The following is a 24,814-nucleotide window of genomic DNA, read 5'->3' as shown; positions in this document are numbered from 1 at the left end:
GAAAAATTTTAATCTTTCTCAGACCAACAAACACAATTCAGACTTTTATTTAGAAACAAAGCTCAAAAATTAAGCTTCCAATATCTTAAACTCTCATGTCCTAAAAAAAAAACTGCAGCACAAAAACATTTTCAAATCTGCCTAAACAAGTTTCCCAATTCCTAATAAAATTATGTCAGTCATTTTAGGTCTCTTATTTGTGAATGTGTTAATATTTTTATTATTCAACCTAGAAAAGCAAACAGAGTCTGCTTTTTAGACAGATGTCTGATAAACCCATAGAGGTTGTGAAAATGCTTTATCTTATTCCTCTCAGTTGTAATTTACAACTTTATGATTTAAGATAGCATTTGTTCTCATTAAACTGAGATTAAGTTTGTTTTGTGAGGAGCAGATTTAGCTAATACCCTTTTCGGATATAAGTAGAAGTTGTATAGTGAGATTAAGTCTAAAATGTTTAAAATGTCAATAAATCTTAAAATACAATTATTTTACAAATATGTCATTTTGGTTATAACTTACTGGTAAGTAGTTATTGCCAAGGGAATATGCAGATTAAGGGTAAACATATAATGATCTGTAATGGATTCTATAGCAAGAGAGTTAATAATATAATGAATTTTAATGCCATTGGTGATAATTAATCTAAAGTATGAGTGTGATAGTATACGGGGCCTTTCACAATCTGGATAAACACCATGGAGTCAATTAGCGAGAGAAAACATTACTGAGGATGTCAGTAATGCCTGTGGTTGGCTGTGGTAAGGACAGACTTGACAAATGAGAAATTTGGGAAATCAACGGGGTCATCCCTTTTATTCGTCCATGAATGAGAAAAAAATAAGACACAAAAGAATGTAGAAAGTAGCACGTCTTGGCGGTGGAATCACAAAGGTTGTCAGCGGGTCTGATTTTGACGAAGCTCCATCCTGCAGCGTGATGGGGCCAAAAGTTATGGCTTCTTAAGGGATGCTTGGATTTTATGTCAGCGGGACCAGAAGGAGTGGAGCTACTTGCCCTCAGAAGGTGGCTTCTCAGGCACTGTAGGGGAAGAAACAGAAGACAGTGTTAGTGGCAGCAGTGCCCTTTGTCTCAGTGGGTTCTTATACACCTCAACAGAGCCGGAGAGGGAGTCCTTCAACACACATGTGTAACAAGCCTCCCAATAATATACTTTAGTATAATTAATAACTAATTTGAATAAAAGTTTTCTGAACTTATGTAAGAATATGATGGTTTTAAATAATTGAACTTTTTAATTTAGTTTTAAGTAGGCCTATAACAACCTTGTCTGGAAACTTCTGTCTTCCTTACTTGAAAAATTGAAATATATTACATCCACCCATCCGTTATCCATCCATCCATCCATTTTCCAACCCGCTATATCCTAACTACAGGGTCACGGGGGTCTGCTGGAGCCAATCCCAGCCAACACAGGGCACAAGGCAGGAAACAAACCCCGGACAGGGTGACAGCCCACTGCAAATATATTACATATTCTGCAAAAATTCAACTGCACATAAAATAAACATGCTCTACAAGCAGAATACTGTCCAGTGTAACTATGGCAATAAAAATTGTAATGTCCATACTTGAAAGTATTAGTTCTCATAGTGTATCTGCCTTATTAATTGCATATCAATGGATTAACGCTCTTTTTGTATTTTCTATTGTTTCTAAGATGATAACGAAATAGCAAAACTTCGGACAAGCAGCAAGCTACCTTCAAAAAAAGAAACAAATGAATCCAATGAAAACTCGGACTCCACCAAACCATGTATGTAGCACATAATCCTTTGATTGTAAAAAGTGGTAATACAATATTTAAATCAAGTGAAGAGTTAGCGTTGAAAATTTTTACTTACTGAGTGAATGCTGCTGTTTATAACTGGAGGACATTTGAACTGAAGGTGCAGTAAAGTGGTTGAGATTATTGCACTAAAGCACTATGAAGATTTGCCATTTTCCTTACATAGCTAACTTTAAGGTTGCAAATGTCCATCAAGCATTCTTCACCTCTCAAAAACATTTATTAGTGATTGTGCCTAAAAGCAAAGTAATTTTATTCAGAAAATAAATAAGGTATTTCTTAGGTGATATATGTACATAAATTGAAGCAGAGAATAGCTATGTTAAATAATGTTGTTGTAGTTCACCTCCTCCTGCCTCAGGAGTAAGTGTTCACTTTCTAAAGCAAAGTTGGGAACAGAGGTTTAACATAAACAAACACAAACTTAAAAAATAAACTGAACTATGGAATGTTTATTTCAACAAAATATTTGCATAGTTTCATAGTACTGTAGTTGTAATCTCCCTAGTAAATATTAAATTCATTGTAACAAAAGAAAATGTCCACAGATAACTTGTCTTTAAAAGTAACAAACAAATACCTGAGCCTTTGACAGTTTATGATTCATTTCTTTTCTTTCATGCCTATCTTTATTGTGCTTCTCCTAGCTATTTTGTCTGAATTTGCCTTTTACCACATGCCCAAGTGGTATAGCATGATATATTAGGTACTTATTTGTCTATAAATTACATTAGCAAATTTAGTTTAGTGAAAACGATAAATAGTTCAGGACAATTACCTGAAAGAAAAAAAATAATGTTATGTCATTTTCTAACCTGCTTAATCCAGATCAGTGGTTTGGGAGGCTGAAGTTTATCCCAGCTAGCATAGGACGCAGGGCAATAACAAACCCTGGGTAGGGCGCTAGCTACATACATACTGTAAGAGACGACTGGCTGCTCAACCTGGCCGGGACGCCCCTGAAATGGAACAATGGGGAAGGCAGTTTTTCCAGGACACTGTCTCCAAAACACTAGATGGCAACTCCCCTGGAGAGTTACGGTGCTCCAGATCCCTGCAGGGCATCCTGGGACTTGGAGTTTGGTTTCTTAGCCCTGTTGGGTACCATGGATGCCATCAGGAGGAGCTTTGAGAGAAACGGATGAGCCATGTCTCATCCATAGCCCGGAAGTACTTCCAAGTCACAAGGACAGAAGCCCTGAAGTACTTTCAGGCTGAAGAAAAAAGCCAGTTCTATGTCTGACCCGGAAGTGCCAGAAAGTCACATGTATGGAAGAGGGGAAGCACTTCCAGGTCAAAGACTATATAAAGGACCGCTGGAGGCCCAGCAAGTGAGCCACAGTGGAGTTGGACAAAACTTGCTTGTAGGTGTGGTGGAGAAAGAAAAACAGAAATTTGTGTTTATTTATTTGTGGCTGTGGTGCTTGGGGAACTGTACAAGAAGAAAGAAGAATAAAAAGTAACTTCTTGATGCTTTTAACCTGTGTTCCTGTGTCTATCTGTTGGGGTTAAAGGGGGACAACAGTGACCCCTAGCATCCACTTCTTACAATACACACACACACATACATACATCAAAAACATACTTGGGTCAATTAGCGTCAACTGTTAACCTAACTTACATGTTTTTAAAGAGTAAGAGGAAACCGCAGCGCCTGAAAGAAAATGTGTAACCATGTGTTTGCATGTCACAGATGCAAGACACAGGAAATGTGTTTTGAACAAAATCAAATTGTAATGGCTAAACTTGTATAAAAAGATGTTAACATTTTATTTATTCCCAAAACAAAATATTTATAGAAGGCCAGTACTATGTATCTAATATGTAAATGTTTAAAATGACATTTTCAGAAATTGGCTTAAACTGTCTGTTCTGCAGATAGCTTATTCAGAAACAGTTACTATATGAATATTTGTTGTTTAAAGACCTGCCTGTCATTGAAGGTTCTTTGAAAATATCTGTGCTTCCCTGAAGAATAAAGTCTAAGTGTAGACCTTTTCCCACTTTTAGTTATTTGCTGTTTTTAGAATTACTATTTAATTAAAGGTAAAGATATATCACTGACTCATTTACTTGTGAATCAGCACTTGGTATAGTTGTTCCTTGTTATTAAGAATTGCAATCATTATGAATGAATATATATATATATATATATATATATATATATATATATATATATATATATATATATATATATATATAATGTTTTTTCTTTTTAATTCTGCAGTGAAGAAGATTGATAATGGCATTGCCACTCCAGATAATTTGGGGACTGAAATCGGAGTGCAAGTTACAACAACAAACCTGTCAGTTTCACACTTAAAAAACATAAAACAGCTTGAAACCCTCATTAGAGCACATACATTACTGGCTATTATTTTAGGTGGTGGTTCCAGTCAACATCAGCAGAATTGTCTTATAGCCTACGCATATGTAATGCGAATCTGGCAGGTAATCATTCATCTTGTCTTCTTGGAAAGCCAATATAGCCATAGTTTAATTAAGGTTAAAGACAAACCAAGTATACATTATTTATGTCTTGGAAAAGCTAAAAAACTCCATAAATAGAACATTCTAGTTGTTTTATGAAACATATTGTCAATAAAAAATTGATTAAAAAAGGCTATAAATGAAATTTTTGTAAATAGTAGAAACAGAATTTGCTGTAGCTTGTGTAAGTGACTCATAAAAGGAGATTGTGAGTAGTAAGTGGCCACAAAGAACTCACTATGGGTTCACTTTCCTTCTAAAGGAGTCAGCTGAGGTGTTTTCACCCCCTAATAAGAAGTGCCACTGGGATTTTCTGGTGGTAGTTCTCAGGATGTGCTGTGGGGTCTTTTCTCAGCTTGACTCCATACTGTAGTGTCTTGAAATCTTTAATGAGGAGGTAGAGACTCGTATTTAAGATAGAGAAGTCTAGTTGGCCTTTCTCAACGTATTGGTACTGTATTCCTCACTTGGAGAAGCAGATGGAAAGTTAATAAGCATTATATGATATATTTCATGTTCTAAGGCTTTACGTGTGTCAGTTTTTCTGTATTTTTAAAGTCTTCTGTTCAATACATATCACAATTTATAGTGTGCTAATTCTGAAACTTTTTTATGTGGTTACATCAATTAAAAATATTCATTAATAAAAACATTATCTTGCTGTTGATACTATTCATAATGATAAATTGTTTAATTCTAATTTCCTAACAGGTATCTTTAGCATCTGGTGGAGTTCTTGTTAAGGAGTTAATGAAAAATCAGCCAGCCCCTTCTCCAGCAACACCGGCTGCAACACCAAAGTCAAAACAGAAAGGGAAAAAATCAAAAGAAGTAAGATAAGAAAATATTACTTTTATACAATTTCTTTGTATTTTTGAGAATTTTTATTAATGAAAATAAATTTTTATATTTTATAATATCCTGTAAGCATCTGTGTTATTTTATTCATCATAGCTTACATTCAATAAGTGTGTATTTTAAATGTGTATACTGCAACTGAAAACTCTGGACCCATAGTGATGCATTATATTTGGAGCAAATATGTCAATTCATTTTAAAATAACTTCTGCTCCTTCATCAGAATTTGTTTTGAACTTGATACAAAATACATGGAATGCCCAACGTAAAGCTTTTAACTCCCTTGAAAGTCTGAAATTCAAATTGGACGAGAGGAGAGATGCTTGAAAATAAATTTTTAAAACCACTTCAGATCATCAGTGATGGTGACTCTAAGAAATTTAAAACTGCTAACCCCCTCCACAGTGTCCTCTTTGAAGTTAATGGGAAAGTGGTCTGCCTTTCATTTCCTTAGATATATGACAACCTCTTTGATTTTGCTGACAGCAATGGAGAGTTTTATTTCCTGATACCACTGTGACAGAAAAGAAATCTCTTCTTATTGAGTGTCTTTTTGTTGTCAGTAACATATACAATGGAGGTGTAATGATGGAACCAGAGCTGTGTCTGGTCACATTGTCATAGGTGAACAGATTGTACAATATGGCACTGAGCACACTGTCCTGTGCAGTTTTTGTACTAAGGAGCAGTCTGCAGAAAGATTAAGCTGCACTTTCCTGGGAATTGCCAGGTAGGATGTACAAAATTAAGAATCAGAGGGAAACACTTTATGTTAAGTCTAGGAGATATTGTATAATAATTAGAACAGCATAAAAAATGTGATCCAGTTTAGGATCACAATTAGCTGGAGTCCATCACAGAAGTGGATGCAAGGCACACATATCCCCACATTCACTCACTGAGGAGCAATTTCAAATCACTAGTTAATCTAACATGTACATCTTTGGAATGTAGAAAGTAGTCTGAAGTTTCCAATGGAAAACAACAGGGAGAACATGCAAATTCCATATAGACCGCAACTGGATATGGAATTTGAAACCAGGAGGCTTTACTACTAGCTCCTGTACCAAAAGATGGTTTCATCATTACATCCTCATTCTTTATTCTTCTATCACTTTACTAATCTACCCGAGTCAACAACAGTATTAAGTCTATCAAACAGTTGGGAAAAGTCTCTTTTACATTCCAAATAGCTCACATCATAAGACATAGTAGTAAGTAACTGAGATTTAAATACTATTGCATGATAAAGTTCACATGATATCGTACAGTCATCATCAGTTTTGGAATCACAGTGCCAAAAGATTACTTTACATTATTGCCTCCTGTTAGCTCCTAGACACAACTGGTGTGTGCCGAGGGATAGATTTTTATTACCCCTTAAGTTTCTACATCCTAAGGAAATGAGTTACTCTGATTCTGTTTGTTGCTGTCAGGTGATGTGGTATTGCAAACAAGCAATCATATAAAAGTCAATAGCAGTTTAAAAAGATTGTTAGATCATTAACACTTGTTTGCCATCAAGCTTTATTACCATACTTTGCATTTTAAAGGCACTGATTAAATAAGCATTTTTACAAATATTTGTTTTGGTTGTATTTTTTCATCAATCATTTGATAACCTTTACAGTTATTCATTAAACATTTTTATTTTCTACCAGTTCTAAGTAAGTGTTTGTACATACTTCTTCAAGCAGATGTCTTACATTACATGCGGTTTTTTTAGCCTCCCACACCAGTGGTTAAAGAGAAACCAAAACGGAAAGGGCCATTGGATGTTTTACCTGCAAGTCCAGAGGAATGGGCTGGCTATGATTGCCCTGATGAAATTAGAGAAGTTTTTAAACATGACAGCAATGTATCGACTATCAATAATAAAACCATCACAAAACCGGTAGGCTATACCTTTAATTAAAAAAAAGATGAAATTGTGTGTTTTGAAGGTAAAGTCTAAAAAAATAATTTCTGACTTCTTAACCCTTTAAGTATATACTTTAAAATAGATTTTCAATCACATAAAACTTTTTTATTATTGTTACTAATAGTAATAGTATTATTAATGTGGGCAATGCCTTTTTTCTTTATAAAAAAGATGCAGAGCTTATATTACCTGGATCAGCTGGTGAAAGAACTACAGTTGCTTTCACTAATCCATCTGACATTGCCAGTTCTTCAGTTTGCTGAAGTAATTGCTCATGAAGTTATGGGCAGCAAGAGTCGGTCAGATCTCTATCACCTAAGGTTGGTATATTTTCATTATATTATCACAAAATATTTTTTCTTATCAAATCAAATAAAAAAATTATATTGTAATATTATTTCAATCAGTTTCATTTGTATAGTAAAGACTTTCTTTCATAACACTGGTAGTCATTCCTAGATCCGTTTATAATTTAAAATAGCTTTCCCTGCAAGAGCCATTGGAACTTAGAGATGGGATGAGAACAAGTACAGCTTTATGGCCAGGACAAGGAGTGACTAAGAACTGAAGACAAAAGGGTAAAGGCAATAGAGAGCATGAGAGTGAGAAAGAAGATGTGTGAAAAGAAAGCAGGCATCCTTGTTTTATCCTTATTGACACCATTACCCATTATAACTTACTAGTTCAAGTTTAGAATATAAAACACAGAGACCCTTTTGGGTATTGGGCACAGTTGCATATTTTGAATGTTGGCTGTGACCTTATCCATTTTATGAAGATGTCCTCTGTAGTTATTTGTCATGGATGTGTTAAGAGCAGTCAAAGTATTAGAATGGTTCCTGACATGTAATTGTACGATCTGGTAATTTTTACATTACAGCCAGCCTACTTACCGGGAATGCATACCAATCATTAAACTGTGAGCTTGCTACAGTGTATACAAGTATAACATCTTGCAATCAGTGCATCAATTAACAACTTTCTATCTAGTAACATTTCAGTTTCACTTTGACTTTCAAGGTGAGTCTAATAGTAGCAAAAGGCTTACTCGGTCAGACTAGGCTTCCTTCTTCCTAACAGCAGTCTCCTGCTTTTACTTTGGAATTTGCGGATGCTTCCATGCAAACTGAGAAACATAGGGATGGTTCCTCAATACTGTACTGTGAGAGTTTTATTTACGTTTTTTCACTAGTTTCTCACCAATCTCTTTTGTGCGTTTCTTAAAGGCTAGCGAGAAGATTGGTAAGAAGCGAGAACCTCTCGCCTGTAAAACAAAACCATGCCTCAAAAAACTTCTCTTTAAGAGGCATAATTGCCTATAGTTTTGATGAAAGTAGAAAGTTAAAAGAAGGACTGGAAAATTAAATTAAATTCACAACAAAATTAAAAATCCAATCCCTAGACACAAATCTGAAAGGCAACAAAAAGGAAAATACAGTAAGTATCCTGTATACGAACATGCATGTCCAGTAAATTAAATATTATTTAACTAATTGAAAAATTTTAAATTGTGCTATAACATAAAATTTTGAGACAGTGCCTAACTATCTATCTATCTATCTAAGTCAGTTTGCGTGTCTGCTGCTAGGCGAAGTGTAACACCCACACTGTTATTGCTTACATTCTCAGTCATGTGTATGCATCCTCTACAAGTGGTTGTGCTTTTGGCTGTATCTCTGTTTACACTGAGTTAACATGCTTTATTTCAAGCCCAAGAAGTCCGGAATTAAGCTTAAAAGCAGCGTTGATGGTACTGCTAAGAAGTGTCAGGCACTAATGGTAGAAACAAGTGTGAAGCAAAAAAGATGGTCGACATTGCTCATCCATATAACATGAACTATTCACCCATCTGAAACAATTCTAAAGAACAAGGACACAATTGTGGAACATATTTTTGCTATGTGTACCAGCTCGCTAGCCATAAGCGAATCTACTGAGATCAGATGACTGAAATCATGAAAAAAAGAACTTGGTTGTTTGTTGTTAAAATGCACTCGAAACCAATATAAAAGTGCTGTACGTAAATAATATGTGGCTCACAGACTTGCACAAGAGAGATGAAGGTGAGTCCAAATTTCAACATAAAGATCAGTTTTATTGTCTTATCAAAGGTATCCAAACGGGAGCTGTCTCTTCAGCACTGTCAAAAAAACAGGAAGCCCACAGTGACACTGTTGTCATCTTGCAGTTGCTCCCTTTTCAGATTAAAAAAATAAAGACTTCATGCACAAATGAGAAAACAGAAAGTGAACACACTGCCGAATCAGCGGCCGGTTTTAAATGTTCCCTGCAACAACCAATGTGCGACAGAAGCATTTGCAGTGAGTCTCTGAACTTATAGTTGCACCAGTGGCAGACAAGCAATCACAGTCTGCGTTAACAGAGTTTTGGCACACAGCACAGTCGGAGGTTTGTCAGGGTCTCAGAAATCTCACAGTAAAAATATTAACTTTTAAAAGCTATTTGTACTGTATGTACAGAACAAATAACATGTTTTTGATAAGAGTTGAGGAAAGAGAGATATTCTAGGTCTGCATACCTAGGCTTGTTCATTAGTGGTAAGTGACTCTATTGCAGTGTTTCCCAACCTCGGTCCTGGGGGAATACTGTGGCTGCAGGTTTTTGTTACAACCAGCTTCTGTTTTTAATTGGACTCCTGGGCTAATTAAGTGAACTGTTATTTCCCAAGTTCTGTGTTTTGGGAACAATATAGAAATTAGAAAACGAAGTCTGGTAAATATATATATATATATATTAAAATGTACCAAGCAGTTATATGGGAATAATATATTTTTTCTTTTTAACAATATTTTCATCTTGATTTTCATTCTACTTTTCTAGGTGTTCTAATTGTTTAATCTATTATTTACTAATTATTGGGTCTGATGGTAAAGTAGTTGCAGCCTTAGATTATTCAGTGTTGTTTGCCAGCATGTCTGCACTGCTCATTTTTGATTGTCATTAATAAGATACAATGAAGGGGAAAAACTGCACAGAGAAAGGGCAAAATATAATGAAATCAACAAAAGAGAGTTAAGCATTTAAATCTATAGCAAAAGCAGAAATATTTCTAAATGTCTTATAAATGTAAAAATCATGCTACTGTGCTTTTCTGAATGTAGAATAAAAGAAAAATAATACCAGCTAATTAAATGAGATCAGTGTTATCAGGTGTTGTCACTGATTAGGAATCTGGTTGGAACAAAAACCTGCAGCCACAGTGTGCCCCCAGAACCGAGGTTAGAAAACACTGCTCTACTGTACCGAGATCAGCTGATGATAAAAAAAAAAATGGGAATAAAATACACTAGAAATCTACAATAAAAAATACAAATAATAACTTTTAAAGGCACTTTCTTGTGTACCACCTTTTAATTCTAAGGGATGAATTTTATTTCTAATGCATTCATTATTTTCATTTTTACTAATGACTAAGATTTCAGATTTGTCCATATTTAGCTTGAGGAAATGCAAGATATACATTTGGTCAGGGAGTTTAGTGCATAGGGTTGTCAGTTGTATTAGAAAGGTAAAGGTGTGTGTCATATGCATAGTTGTAGTAGTTCACTTTGTGTTTTGAAATAATCTGGCCTAATGGGAGCATATACTGTAGATTGAAAATAACAGCGGGCCCAGAATAGATCCTTAGTATCCTTGTGGTATTCCATATACAATGTCATGGATCTCTGAACTACAATCTCCACAACTAACAAAGAATTTTCTACCTGTTATATAAGACACTGGTCTTTAATCTCTCCATCATGACTGTGGTTTGTATCTGTGTCTCTATCCATATCACTGAGCCTTGAACATCTTCTGAGTACAGGCATCCAGAAAGAATTATCACTAGAGCAATAGATGACTGGTGGTGAAGATACAAACATTGATTGACTAGTAGATTGAAAGCTTTATCTGAAGACTTAGCTGTCACTTCTGTACCACTATTGGCAGAAAGGTAGAAATTTCTAGAGAAAAAGCATTTATAAATTTAACTCTTAGTACAGTGAGGTCCTACAAGTGAAAATGGTCATATTAGTTATCAAATATCATAAGATTAACAGTTCATTATTGTTCTTATTAATATTGTGATTGTTGGAAGACTAGGCAAAGTCAAGATTTATATTGAATTGTAAGCTGCTATTGAATAGTTGATAAAAGGCGATTTCAGTATTGTTTACCTGCTGTTTTACTTATTTTTTGTAACTTGAAGAATTTTGCAAGTTTTCAAATGCAATTTGTATGTTACGTTACTATGTGGCATGGGCTTTACCTCCTTTTATATTTTTTAATAGTATATTGTTTTTATTTTCTTCTTTCCTCAGAATTGCACAGGTATCTACAGATCTTGGCTTGAATATGCATGCTGCATATCATGAAAAGATTGTTGGAACAATTTTTGTTTATAATGAGGAACAAATCAAGTATGTGCCATTTATGATGTGTATTATGTGACCATTACGAAAATGTTTATTTATTCATGTATCTATTTCTGATAATGTTCAAGGCTATGACAATTTTATTTTTCTGTTGTAGGTGTCGGCAAGATATCTTAGTACAAAAAGAACAACAAATCCAAACTCCTAAAGAGAAATCACAGAATACAGATGTGGAAAAAATATTAAAGGTTAGGTAAAATACCCTATTTTTGTCTGTATTTGTTTGATGACTTACTATAAGTTATATACTGTATTATGTACACTCTGAAAGCATTCGTCTGCACCTGAGTAATATCAATGTACTAAATCAAAAATCAAAAAGAACTTTGTTTATTTATTGTTAAACACATAAGCAAAGTGTCTCACAAAGACAAACGCATTACATCTGAAAAACTAGAAATCCAAATACTCTCTTGGTCTGTATTTAGACATAGTTGTATTCTCTGAGTAATATAGTCAATTACTGTATTCAAGTGTCATACTCACATCTTTTGTCTTTCCCTGTCTCTTTCTTTCATGACACTGGCTTTTGTTCCAGCTTTCCTCCTACCTTTTTATGTTGAACTGGCCTTACACACCTTTGCACTCCATCCTTTGACCATTACCAGCATTAGAGATGGTCATCTTTAGCTTGTAGGACACCTTGCTTAAACATCCTCTAGTAGTCCATGGAGTTGACCTGGCTTTACTGAGCCTAGTCTTTAGTGGACTGGGTCTCTCAGGTAGCCTACACACTGCTCAATTCTCCTAAAGAATTACCTTCTAGCAGCCTTGTACATTATGTCCTCTCTTGTCTCCTTCACACACCTCCAACCCCACCCCATACATACACAAACACTAAGCACAGCATCCTTGCTAAATTATCCTGCCCTCTGTTGGCTTGGTGGAGTTGTTTCCCCCTTTTAATAAGGCAGCATACTTTCTGATTTTGGGTCCTTTAGAGGTTTTATTTCAGGAGTAGCATACTTGATTGTGTTTAGCATTCTCCAGTGGTCCCAGCCCTTCCGCAAATTCATGCAGAGTTGCTCTGTACCTGCCAGTATGTTTCTGTCTTTAATGATGGCCTCTTCTGCTGGATTGTTCTATAGCCCTTTGCTACGCTGACTGCTAGAAATGTCTTGCAGGCTGGGCGGCACTTCACAGCGCAGTGATATAATGCTGACTTCTTTCTTTATAATCCTTTAAAGATGAATGATAAAAATGTAACAGGAAAGCGGATGAGTGATATATGTATTCAAGACTTATGGATGGATAAGGCTGAACTGTTGCTCAAATCAAGTTCATATCAATCAGCTAGACTACTTCTATCAGAGGCTCACATGGCTTCCACTGTAAGTAAAATATAAAATGAGATGGGTGTGGTGATATCCTAGAACAAGAAAACTAATGTCAAGTGATGTTCTATAATGGGTGATAACGTCATAGCCTAAGTTTAAGTTTGGCCTTGTGTGTTGTCTGCCTGAAGATTGCATGTTTTACATGTATTCATGTGAATTATTTCTGCTGAGACAACTTCAGGGCATAATAGGTAATGCTAAGTTCTGCTGCTGTGCTTGTGTACACATGGATCTGGTTGTGAACCTGGATATATTTAGATATATCTTATCCTTACATGCTTCAAATTCTAAGCAAATGAACTTTATTCTAGTTTCTCATTAAATTATAAGGAAACAGTTTTTCAGTCTTACAATATAAGATGTGTGAGCTACTGTTCTAACATTCTAATGTTCTAACATTGGAAAACTGGAAAATATACATTATACTGTATATTCCTCAGTACTGTTTTAATTGTAAAGTAATCAAAATAAAGCATATCTTCCTTTAATTTAAGTGCCTATGTATTCTTTGAAAGTTACCAGTATATTTCACATGATCAATTAGACAGCATTTTACCCTCTATTAGTGCCCTGATAAGTAATTGGAGTTTAGTGATTTTTTAAAAATATTTAATTTGTAAGTGTCAAAATGATTGTTTTGCAAGCATAATTATTGTGCAGAATGTACATTTTAAAATAAAGGTTTTATGTATGCATTTCAGGAACTGGGAGACAAAGCTGCTAAAGCCAGATGTTTATATCTCTTTGCAATTCTGGCAAACAGTGAAAAAAAACATGCACAAGCTAAAGCATTCCTGGAGAAAGCACGAGAAATTGGTGGTGATGAATATTTCTGGTTTAATACAACACATTGTTTAGTAACAGCCATAACAGAAGGATACAATGAAAACAAAGAAATACTGGTAATTCAGAAAAGATTTATGATATAAACATTTTACTAAAAAATACAAAAATGAATTAACTAGTATGAGTTATAGTGCACTGTCTTTTGTAGCGTAACATAATAATTCCAAAACTGTTTATGCAGTTCAGAGTTGTGGAAAGTTAGAGCCTATTCTGACAGCACTGAGTGTAAGGCAGGAAAAAACCTTGATGTGTATGCCAATAATTTATATGGAACATTCACACACACCCACACTCACATTTACATACATGTTGTAGACATGTGGGAGAAAAGCTGGAGTACATGGAAAAAATGTATAGCTCAATATAATCATATCATACATGTATTTATGTTTAGCTGCTTTATTGACCATGTTTGTCTTTTAGTATTTAGTTTGTATGTAAAGACGTCACTTTTCTCCCTTGACTATTAGCTTTCACGCCATTAGATTCATTACTCACAGGTCATAAACACTTATTGTATATGCAGCATTTCTATTTATCTGATGTTATATTCATGTACAGTATGCTGCTGTATTCAATTTCTGTTGTTTACCACTGTCACTAAGAGACATACAAGAAAGAAGTTCATTGTACTGTGTACAGGTGACAATGTATTTGAAACTGATGATCATATTGTTATTTTCAGTAATGGAGCTGCACACATTTCTTGCAAAAGTATCGTGTACCTCAGGTTTTTTTATGAAAATTTTAATTGTGCTTGTTTATTGAATGTGCCACAGTGATACAATAATTAACATTACTCATCCAGCTTCCTGGGCTATAATTTTTTTCTAGGTTGCTGTCTGCATGAACCTTACACATTTTCATTGTGTGTGGGAGTGTATTTCTCAGAGTACTTGTTTAGTGCCCTGTGTTAACAGGACAGATGCTGACCTCTTGAAACCCTGAAATAGACTGTTTGGGAATGACTTATTCCACACAATTAGGATAGAAAGTATTTTAATTTCATAATATACTTTTTTTGCAGGCTTGTAAAGTTTTAGAACATACTGTCTCAATACTTAAATCTGCTTTGGAAGAGAGACCCAACAGAGCTGCTATATTCAGATTTATGGTTGCATCCCTGGAAGCAAGGTATAGTGACATTTTGACATTAGAAAACAGTAATGAAGGGGAACATTAACAAAGAAAAACAACTTTTAAAGGACACTGCACAAGCAAGAAAGTTATTGTTTGACCTTAATTTCTAAAATTAATTTTAAACTCAATGTTTATAGCATTTGCTTTTTCTAAATGTTGAAAGTATTCTGTTGAAAATATTTTTAAAATAATTTTTGTTGTTTTTGTCAGATATTAACTCATTCAAGTATGTTAATCTGGGTACCTTTAATAAGTGCAGTTATTGTTTAACGTAATTGCCAATAACAATTGGGGTAGTCTACTGTACTTAAAGAGTGAAATTACATTCAGTAGTTTAGCACCATCTTGTGGAAAAAACACAAAGTATCAAAACATTCTGTAAAAAAGAAAGAAAGAAAGAAAGAAAGACCTCAGATTATAGTTGTGTTTTTGTATTACTAATATCATGCATATGTATTCTTTTAATCCTCCAGAAAGGCATCATTGCAGTTACAACGTTTTCTTCATAAACTGTCAGAAAAAAACATAAACCCTTATTCTCTTGAGAAGATAATGGCAGCATGTGACAGACTAAGCCAGTCTTCAAAGGAACTTATACAGTGTGGACACAAAGAGGAAGGAGTTGATGCAATTGTAGAACAAGCTATGGCCTTACGGTAAGACAAAGTAATTAAAAATAAAAAATAAAAAATCTGAAAGAAAGTTACATTGGAACTATTTATTTCAAAAGTTTAGCGATGCAACTAGATTAGAAAAATGCAGGTTCATTTTTTTCTGCCTGTAGAGCAGATTGCTATACAGTATCTATATATTCCCGTAGAGAAAAGCCAAGCAAAATGACACCTTTTATTGGCTAACTAAAAAGATTACAATATGCAAGCTTTCGAGGCAACTCAGGCCCCTTCAGGCAAGAAGGGGCCTGAGTTGTCTCGAAAACTTGCATATGGTAATCTTTTTAGTTAGCCAATAAAAGGTGTCATTTTGCTTGGCTTTTCTCTACATTCATAATGGCTAACACGGTACAACACCCTAGTACTCTATATATTCCCTAAATAGTTTTTATTTTAAAATTTGAAAATAATAAAAGGTTACTTTGAAGCTTACAAATAACATGTGCCACTGAGCCCCAAACCCAAGACATAGTAATACAGTACTTGTTTTTAGAATAAAATTAAAGATAATTATTTTTACAATGCATCTCTTCACAATTTCTCCATCAATCAGCCATACTAACAAGACAAATTAAACAAGTCTTCCTCCTTTTCTACCTGCATTGAGTGTTGACTGCTGCCTCCCGACTCTGACTACCCATTGTGAGGCAGCAGACACCTTTTAAATTGGTCCTGGGAATGTTTCTGGTGTTATGCCTTGCCTTCAAGGAAGCACTTCCTGGCCATAGAAAAAGTAGGGAGGTCCACCCAGACAGCACCCTCAGTCGATCCCCATGGATCTTGACAGGGCTGCATTACCAGACTCCAACTCCCAAGCACCCCTGCAAGTGTCCCAGGGATCACTGCCACTTAGTGTATGGGATGTGAAGCCCTGGGCCTGTACAGCCGACACAACCTGACACAGACAGGCAGAACACAGGTTAAGAACACAACACCCGGTTTATTTTCAGTTTAACACACAATGCCCAAATTACCAACACAGTATGACACAGTCCCTTCTCTGCCACCAGTCCCTTCACCTCCACTCCTCCTCAGGCTTTGTCCTCTTCCTCCCGACTCTGGGCATTGAGTGGTGGTGACTGGCTCCCTTTATAGTGCACCTGGAAGGACTCCAGGTGCCCAGCGAGGGTTCTTTCGGCCACACTTCTGGGTGTGGCGGATGTGTGGCCAATAGGGCCCTGAAAATGTCCAAGCGCCCATGGCCCAGGGTTGCGCTCCCATGCTCTTGACCTGTGGCCCTACTGGAAACCAAGGGGGCTGCCCTTTGTTGGTCTGGGGGAGAAATTGTCCTGAAAATACTCTCTCTCCCGTTCTTTCCTGCTGGCATAGAACAACTCCTGATCCTCCGGTTTTATCAGTCCATCTGTTAAACCATAATTTATTTCATTGTTCTGCTGGCCAATTCGTTTGTGTCATCGCATTTGCCTCCCATCTGGGTAGTGTGAATCACCCTCTGTCCCAGCCGAAAAGCCTGTTCTCCTCCTACACGTTATTAGGAATTACGAAAAAATACTATTGTACATATATAGTACGATATGAATGGTTTTTGTAGATTGATTCTTTTTTCATTCAAATGACATATTTTTGTATTTTTAATATGTATGTTGCATATATTATTTACACTTAAGACTGGGTTTTCATTTGTATGATACTGAGATCTGTTTAAAGTTATGGTTCATAGGCGATCAAGACTTGCCTTTAAAAAAATGTTATGCTGGACGGAGCACAACCCTTTAAAAACAAGCTACAACAAAACTGAAATCACGTTAATTGACAGTAAAGCATTGCATTTGAAAATTACTTAATTTTCATACCTTTATGGCATCACTTTTGAATCTTCCACTTCTTTTAAAACTCGCATAACTCACATTAAGAAAGTTTCTTATTTTTATCTTCTCAATATATCACATGTACACTTATTTTTAAACTCATCTCATAGTAGAAGCTTGTCCATGATTTCATCACAACCCACCTTGGCTTCTAACCCTATACTGGTAGGTGCCCTTCCTAATCTATTTTGTCAGCATCATTTGGTTCAAAACGCTGCTGCTGAGTCTGCACTCAATGTACATCCATCAGAACTTAATACTTATTTTGTTCTGTTTTCATTACCTCCTTGTGTAAGATCCTGTTGCTTACACAAAAGCTTTAAGTGGCCTTGCACAAGGCAACCTCACTAACCTCCTGCTTTACTACAGTCCTATCTGTTCACTATACTCCATTGATGATGACCTATGCCGTATTAGTAACAGAGCCTTTAGACTCCATGACCTCTGTGGACCTCAGCAGATCTGTGGACTTAATTTATTTTATTAAAACCCACCTTTAAACACATTTGTTCAGGAATTCATTTAGCGTACATTAATATTCTTAATCTTCCTCTTAGTTCACCCTTGCTATCCATGTCTGTCCTGATGACATTTTGTATAGCAAATATACATCATCTTTGTTGTATTGTATTTCAGTTTATTATTTGATGTTGAAACTCAGACCTTTGTGTTTCATGTATCTTTTATTTGACATTTAATGCTTTGACTCTGGTTTATATCCAGTGTTGTTTATAGAGATTTTCTGTGGTTGTTATTTTTGTTCCCTTTTGAATATTTGTGAACTATCGGAAAGGTGCTATATATGTAAGGTCAGTCAGTCATTATCCAACCCGCTATATCCTAACACAGGGTCACGGGGGTCTGCTGGAGCCAATCCCAGCTAACACAGGGCACAAGGCAGGAACAAATCCCAGGCAGGGCGCCAGCCCATCGCACTATATGTAAGGTGTATAATAATAATACATACTTGTAAACAGTGGCTATGAAAAATCAACACCGTATGTTTAAATTTCTGCTTTTCTTTCCATAATGGTTGAAAGCAAGACAACTAAGGTAAATGCTTTTTTCACTTATGATAAGATTTGTTATCCAGCTATACTTAAGCAATAAACAAAAAATATTTTTTAGAAAATGAATTAAAGTCATTAAAAAACACTCAATGCCTGTTTATCATGACTGCTATATGGTTCATAGCTAAGCTAGAGATACAGTATGTCTCCATATAAGTAAAGGTTTATTTACCCACTTATGATGGGTTCTGTGACTGTTGGACTAAACTTTGAGTTGGCTTTGGGAAGTCTTTTATACAGAGGTGTTTTTTTTCCTTTTGACAAGACAGGCAAAATATTATATTATTATTCTCACAGAGGACTTTAACCAGAATTTATGATCCTCTCTTTCCCCAACATCTTTCATTTTAGTCACTCAGGTTCTAGTTGCCCACTGGTATTTGCTGGCATTTGCACGTCTGCCAAAGTAGAAGACAAACTCTAATGTTTTCTAAGATCTCAGTCCTTGAGCATTTAGACTAATGAATACATCTAAACTGAAAATGTGGTGTAAAAACTGAAATATTAATGAGCTTTAAAGTAATGTGTCATAATTAAAATCTTGTGTACATTGAAAATACCTGAATCAGGGTGCAAAACCAATGTATTCATAAAACGAAAAGTGTAGTATATTTATCCACAGGTATACTGGGCAGCAAATTAAAATAATAAAAAAATATACTCAGTAAATTATAACATAAAGTGCATTTTATTTATTATATAGTATAAAGGGTATGTTATGAATTGAATGTAAGTAATATGGTTTTAGTATAGTTATTCTCATTTATGTGTTGGTCACCAATGCTACAAATATAAGGGGAGGTTGATTTGTACATCTAGAACTACATTTCAGCTTGAAAGAATCATTTATAAAAACCTTCAATACTTGCAAGTCCTAAAAGCTTGCACTTAATAATTGTGTTACAATTAGATGCATGTGAGCTGTATACAGACAAATCCTGAATCTCAACATCAATAACAAATGAATAACTTAATAAATATTTGCACAGAAGTCATAATATGCCCAAGGCTGGCCTGACATGTTCCTTACAACCGTCAAAAGCCAATAAATCATCTAAGAAATTGCAGTGCTTAAGCATGTATGACTATAAAACATTTGGTGGAGTTGAGAGTACTTTAATTAAAAGAGATATATAGTAACCAGTATGAAGCTGACTACTATTCCTGTATCCTGTAACAACCTGCTGTATCAGAACAACTAAGGATAAAAAATGAAGAATGTGTATAAATATTATATGCTAACTACAAATTAATATCTGGACAATTGTAAAACACATACTGTGATTTGAAAAATATATTTTAATCATTGGTTATATTACTTTTCTTGACAGTAAGCTCGCCAGTAAAACTGACAATGAAGACTTCAAGCATCACTATCTTTTAGAGTCCTATAGATTGATGAATCATGCAGTTATGGTTCAAGAAGAAGTATTCTGCAATACAGTCAACATATTTAATCTTCAGGAGGTAATAATCTAATGTATGAGTTTATTTCTTGTAGTTTGAGTAAGTGCTTTTACTACGTTTGAAACTGAATGTTATAAGTTATTTGCTTTGTCTGATAATTATGTGTCAAGTTTATCATGTTTTATAAATGTAACATCAAATGAGTTATATTTCAAATATGTCTATAACATTTACAGACACTCTAATAAAAAACGTACTGTATGAAAACCAATATTTACAGGCAAATCAAATATAAGCAACACAGCCTCAGACAGCTGTTTTGGAGACCCGTATAATTACTCATGCTTTCATAAGACTATGAAAATAGTCATTGACACATTGTACCTCTGTATCATTGCTTTCTCTGTGTTTCCACTTTTGTTTTTATATAAAAGCATATTGTCAAATAATGCCCTCTGGTGAAGATGGGATGAAGTTTTCAATTTACTGCTGCAATTCATGAGTCAGTCAACATCACGATCGCCCCCACGCTCACTCATAAATTAAATCCCAAAGCACTTGAATTCCTGCACTCAGGTCAGTTTTCAGGAGAAGTTAATAACATCACATTTGGAGGTGATTATTTGCACTACAACCTTATCACCCAATTGACTACTTGTGGACTGGAAATCACAGTCTGATAAGACGAAGTAGAAAATATCTTTGAAAAAGCAGAGGTACAACACTCAGCTTGTGGTGTAACAGCCATCTCAATATTAACACTGACATATAAGAAAAAAAATGTAGTTCCTAGCATTCTAGGACTGAGGTGAATGGTTAATTTTGTTAATCAGATCATTTGTGATTATTATCGCCTGTAAGTTTGAAATGATGCTACCACCTTTGGTAAATTCTGTGTTTTGAAAAGAGGCAAACTTTGTTTTTGGCCTTTATGGAAGGTAGAGATTCAAGATATGATGCTGACAATTGCAGAATTTCCCTGAAGACAGAAAACAATGAGTTAAAATACTTTGTTCTGTGCTAGTGTAATATTGTCTAAGCAGTACTTCAGAGAGTAATATTCCATTTCTGCTTTAAGATAGACAGAGGGTTTTTAAATAATCAACAGAAGTTGGGACACGAATGCAAATTGTTTGCTTCAACCTGCAAGGCTTAATTTACTTTAATTGCTTCAGAACATCTGTAGGTTGTAACCTGTTAGTTGTTCTCTGAAGAAGGCCCATTTGTTATATTCTGAAATTTCCTTTTTTTCAATTTTTGCTAACCTAAACTTTAAATTTAAATTTCTGGCAGTTTACTGCTTACTTTTTCACCATATTAGGTCATTCATTGCATTTCCACTGATTAAATTTGAAGAAAAACTGTAAAAACTGAGGTGTTTTACAACATTTGACGGGTAGTGTAACAAATTTTTTTATAAATATGAAACATTGAAGCCAGATGTTTCTTAACAATAACTACTTTAATTAGGATAAAAGAGAAATAGATGAAATCTGTATATCCATAGAGAACTTATTACTTAGCAGTGTTTTGAAGGAGAATGTTAATGACCTTCAATTAATGATTTGATGTTATACTTCAACAACAACAACATTTATTTATATAGCACATTTTCATACAAAAAGTAGCTCAAAGTGCTTTACATAATGAAGAAAAGAAGAATAAAAGACAAATAAGAAATTAAAATAAGACAACATTAGTTAACATAGAAAGGAGTAAGGTCCGATGGCCAGGGTGGACAGAAAAAACAAAAAAAAACTCCAGAAGGCTGGAGAAAAAAATAAAATCTGTAGGGGTTCCAGGCCACGAGACCGCCCAGTCCCCTTTGGGCATTCTACCTAACATAAATGAAATAGTCCTCTTTGTAGTTCGGGTTCTCACGGAGTCACTTGATGCTGATGGTTATACAGACTTCTGGCTTTTAATCCATCCATCATTGTTGGAACATCATGGTGCTTTGGGTAGATGGTGGTGGCACAAGCCACCACCAATAGGACACCGGAAAAGAAAACAGAAGAGAGAGTAGGGGTTAGTACAAATTTTGAATGAATAGTTATTATAATGAATTGGATATACAGAGTGTCAGGATTAAATGTGACACATAAAACAAGAAGAACTGACAGACTATTGTGGGATAAATACCCAGTTCTTGTCAAACACATTTCTTATGTTCTTATATTCTAAAAATAGATTTAAAGTACTGGGTATAACAATAATTTCTAACATCATTATTTGAAAAAAATTATACACCTTTTTTTGCTTTAGTGGGATTATCAAAATTTACTGTGAAACTAACAATAGATGGCGCCACGTTACAGGAAATTTGTGAGTGCCCTGAAATCGACAAAATTTATCATAATTTTTTTCTGAATCAGAGAGTATAATTGTATATATTTTATATGTATGCTTAGCATGTGACAAGAACAGATAAACATTTGTTCTTTTAAGTGCTTTACTGCAGATTTATAAATGATAAAAATACTTCTCTGGTAAAAATAAGTGAAACAGTACATTTAAAGTTAAACTGCAGTATATTACAGTATAACGTTTTACTTAAAGAGCAATATTAGTACTAAGAATTACATTTTATTCATCCATCCATTAAAATTCTAAACCTACCTATCCAGAACAGGCTCATGGGTGAGCTGAAGCCAAACCTAGCAAACTTGGTCTCAAGGCAGGAACAGTCCCTGGACAGGGTACCAGCCCATACCTAACCTGCATGTCTTTAGGCTTTAGAGAGGAAACTGGAGCACACAAAGACAACCCACCCAGAAACAAAGAGAACAATCAAACTTGAAACCTGTTTCCTTTTTTGCACTGTAACAGCACTGTGCCACCATGCCACCCATTACAAATATTAAATTTATTAGCATGATTTTCTTTAAGTGTATTCCTTTCTGTTTTTTCAAAGTTCTTTATTTGTCAATATTCATATTCTTCTATTCACAATCCATAATTTGTCAATATTTATACACTTTTACAAACAATCTGTTTATGTTTAAACCCACCTTTTCTTTCTAAATTACAAAATAAGAATTTTATTTTTAAGGCATCCTCTCAATGTCCAAAAAAGAGTCACTCAGCATCACTTACTGTATTATTTTTCCAGTAATATATCTAAAATAATCAGGTTTTTAGCCTTTTACGAAGTAAAATTAGTCAAGACATAACAAAATATTTACATGTAGCTAACAAGTTTTATAAACTTTTAGTGTTTGCTAAGATGCCTCTTTCCTATATAGTAGTTTTTTTTATTTTTCATTTTTTATTTCTGTAATAGTATTTTTGGGTTGTGTCAATTAACGCATAATTAATCCAATTTGAAAATAAATGCATTATATGCAAATTTTCAAGGTGTAACTATATTTTAATATTAAAACACACGTCAAAGCTGGGGGACTGTTGCATGAACCCGCATGTCCCATGATTGTTTTTTTCCTCTAAAGTGATCTTTAAATTATACATTATTTTAAAACATTTTATGTAACACTGTGAAATTATTATGCATTCTAATATGAAGCAATTCACCATAACATAACAAAAGGAATAGCTTAATTATTTTTAAATTTTATCTTGTAAAACAGGAAACAACCACTCCTGACTAACTTTATTATTCTGATATTAATTGCCTTGCTGACTGCCCATCTGTCTGTTTTCCTTACACAAATCTACTGCATAGAATCATGCAGACTTTGAAAAATTGTAGGTTTTCTTTTGTTTTTAAAATATCTAGTAAATATCAGCATAATTCCATACAGCCTCTAATGCCCAGAGTCTTTTAATGGATGACAGTTTTTCTTCAATAACTCATGTGTATTAGTTATTTCAAACAGAAGGCGAAAGTGCCACAGTTTTTGTTTTATTTGTCCATTATTTTACAAATTCTAAAGTTGCCTGATAATTTTTTTCCAGTTGCAATCTTTCTGTATGCTGAAATCTCAGAAGATTTTTGAGGAAAATTTGTACCTAATAGAGTAATTGACTGAACACAAAAGCTATTATATTATACGGAAGTCAATAAATTTCTCACATAGTCCGAGTCACACAGTGCTACCCATACCATGTCTGTTTTTCAACTACATTAAAATTATTTTACAACAAACTTCCAGGGACCTAAAAAATATTTTGTTGTAATGAAAATTTTGTTGTAATGAGATTCTGTATTTGCAGCTATAGTGCTTTCTTTAACTTGCGTCCAGGCGTCTGCAATCCTTTCAATAGCTTCTTTCGCTTTAATTTTAATCTTCTCTTGTCTACAAGTTATGCTGATGAGAATTTTTCTTAGCATTTCCTTGCAATAATACACTTGCATGGTGCAAATGATGCCCAAATCCAATGGCTGAAGCACTGCTGTGCAATTGGGTGGGAAGAATTCAATGCAAACATTATCTAAATGCTGAAGCATGTTGTGGGAAGCACAGTTATCAATCAGAAACCAAATCATCCTTTTCTTCTTCTTCATATTGTGAGGTTTCTGAACTGTTTTGGGATCCCCGCCCCCCAAACCCCCCAACCACCACCAAATGGAACAGCCACACGAGTGCATCACGAAGCGTGAATGCCGCGTCTGTGTAAGATTGCTTGTCCGTTGCCAGGGCAGGGCAACAGCAGGCTCACAGCAGTGCAGTGAGGCGCCACAGAAGCGACTCCTAAAAGATCGGGGTCATGCTATAAGTCCCTGTCTTACACCCCAAAACACAAGGCTGAGTCTCAGTACTTTAGCAAAACCAGCTTTATTCAGCTTGAAACAGGAAGAGCACGGTTATTTATTGTAGCGGGATCTGCCACTCTCCTATAAACAGACACAGCAGTCAGGCAGGGTTGTGGCCAGGTTAATGGCCAAGTAATCCTGTTCCCTGCATTACCCATTGAGTTTGCTTTGGTTGAGAGACACAGCAGAGCTGTAAGCCTGCTGTTTCTCCATCAGCATACAGTATAAGTCATCCACAGATGCGGTGATCGCACTTTTCGAGACGCTCTTTGGCATGTTGTCCAG

At 35.0% G+C, this 24,814-nt stretch overlaps 1 protein-coding gene across 1 annotated transcript in view; it reads left to right on the top strand.

Moving 5' to 3' along the window:
* Positions 1–24,814, top strand: part of LOC114645573 (cilia- and flagella-associated protein 46) — a 232,656-nt gene that overhangs the window by 91,199 nt on the left and 116,643 nt on the right. The window contains exons 29-40 of the mRNA XM_028793411.2: positions 1,682–1,777; positions 4,038–4,261; positions 5,012–5,131; positions 6,885–7,052; positions 7,251–7,399; positions 11,402–11,500; positions 11,613–11,703; positions 12,703–12,846; positions 13,554–13,754; positions 14,726–14,832; positions 15,312–15,494; positions 19,740–19,875. Of these exons, the coding sequence (XP_028649244.1) occupies positions 1,682–1,777; positions 4,038–4,261; positions 5,012–5,131; positions 6,885–7,052; positions 7,251–7,399; positions 11,402–11,500; positions 11,613–11,703; positions 12,703–12,846; positions 13,554–13,754; positions 14,726–14,832; positions 15,312–15,494; positions 19,740–19,875 (1,718 nt within the window). The remainder of the gene's footprint in view (positions 1–1,681; positions 1,778–4,037; positions 4,262–5,011; positions 5,132–6,884; positions 7,053–7,250; positions 7,400–11,401; positions 11,501–11,612; positions 11,704–12,702; positions 12,847–13,553; positions 13,755–14,725; positions 14,833–15,311; positions 15,495–19,739; positions 19,876–24,814) is intronic.

Source organism: Erpetoichthys calabaricus, chromosome 2 (genome assembly GCF_900747795.2).
Source record: "Erpetoichthys calabaricus chromosome 2, fErpCal1.3, whole genome shotgun sequence".
Taxonomy (NCBI): domain Eukaryota; kingdom Metazoa; phylum Chordata; class Cladistia; order Polypteriformes; family Polypteridae; genus Erpetoichthys; species Erpetoichthys calabaricus.
This window is presented reverse-complemented; position numbering and strand designations above follow the sequence as displayed.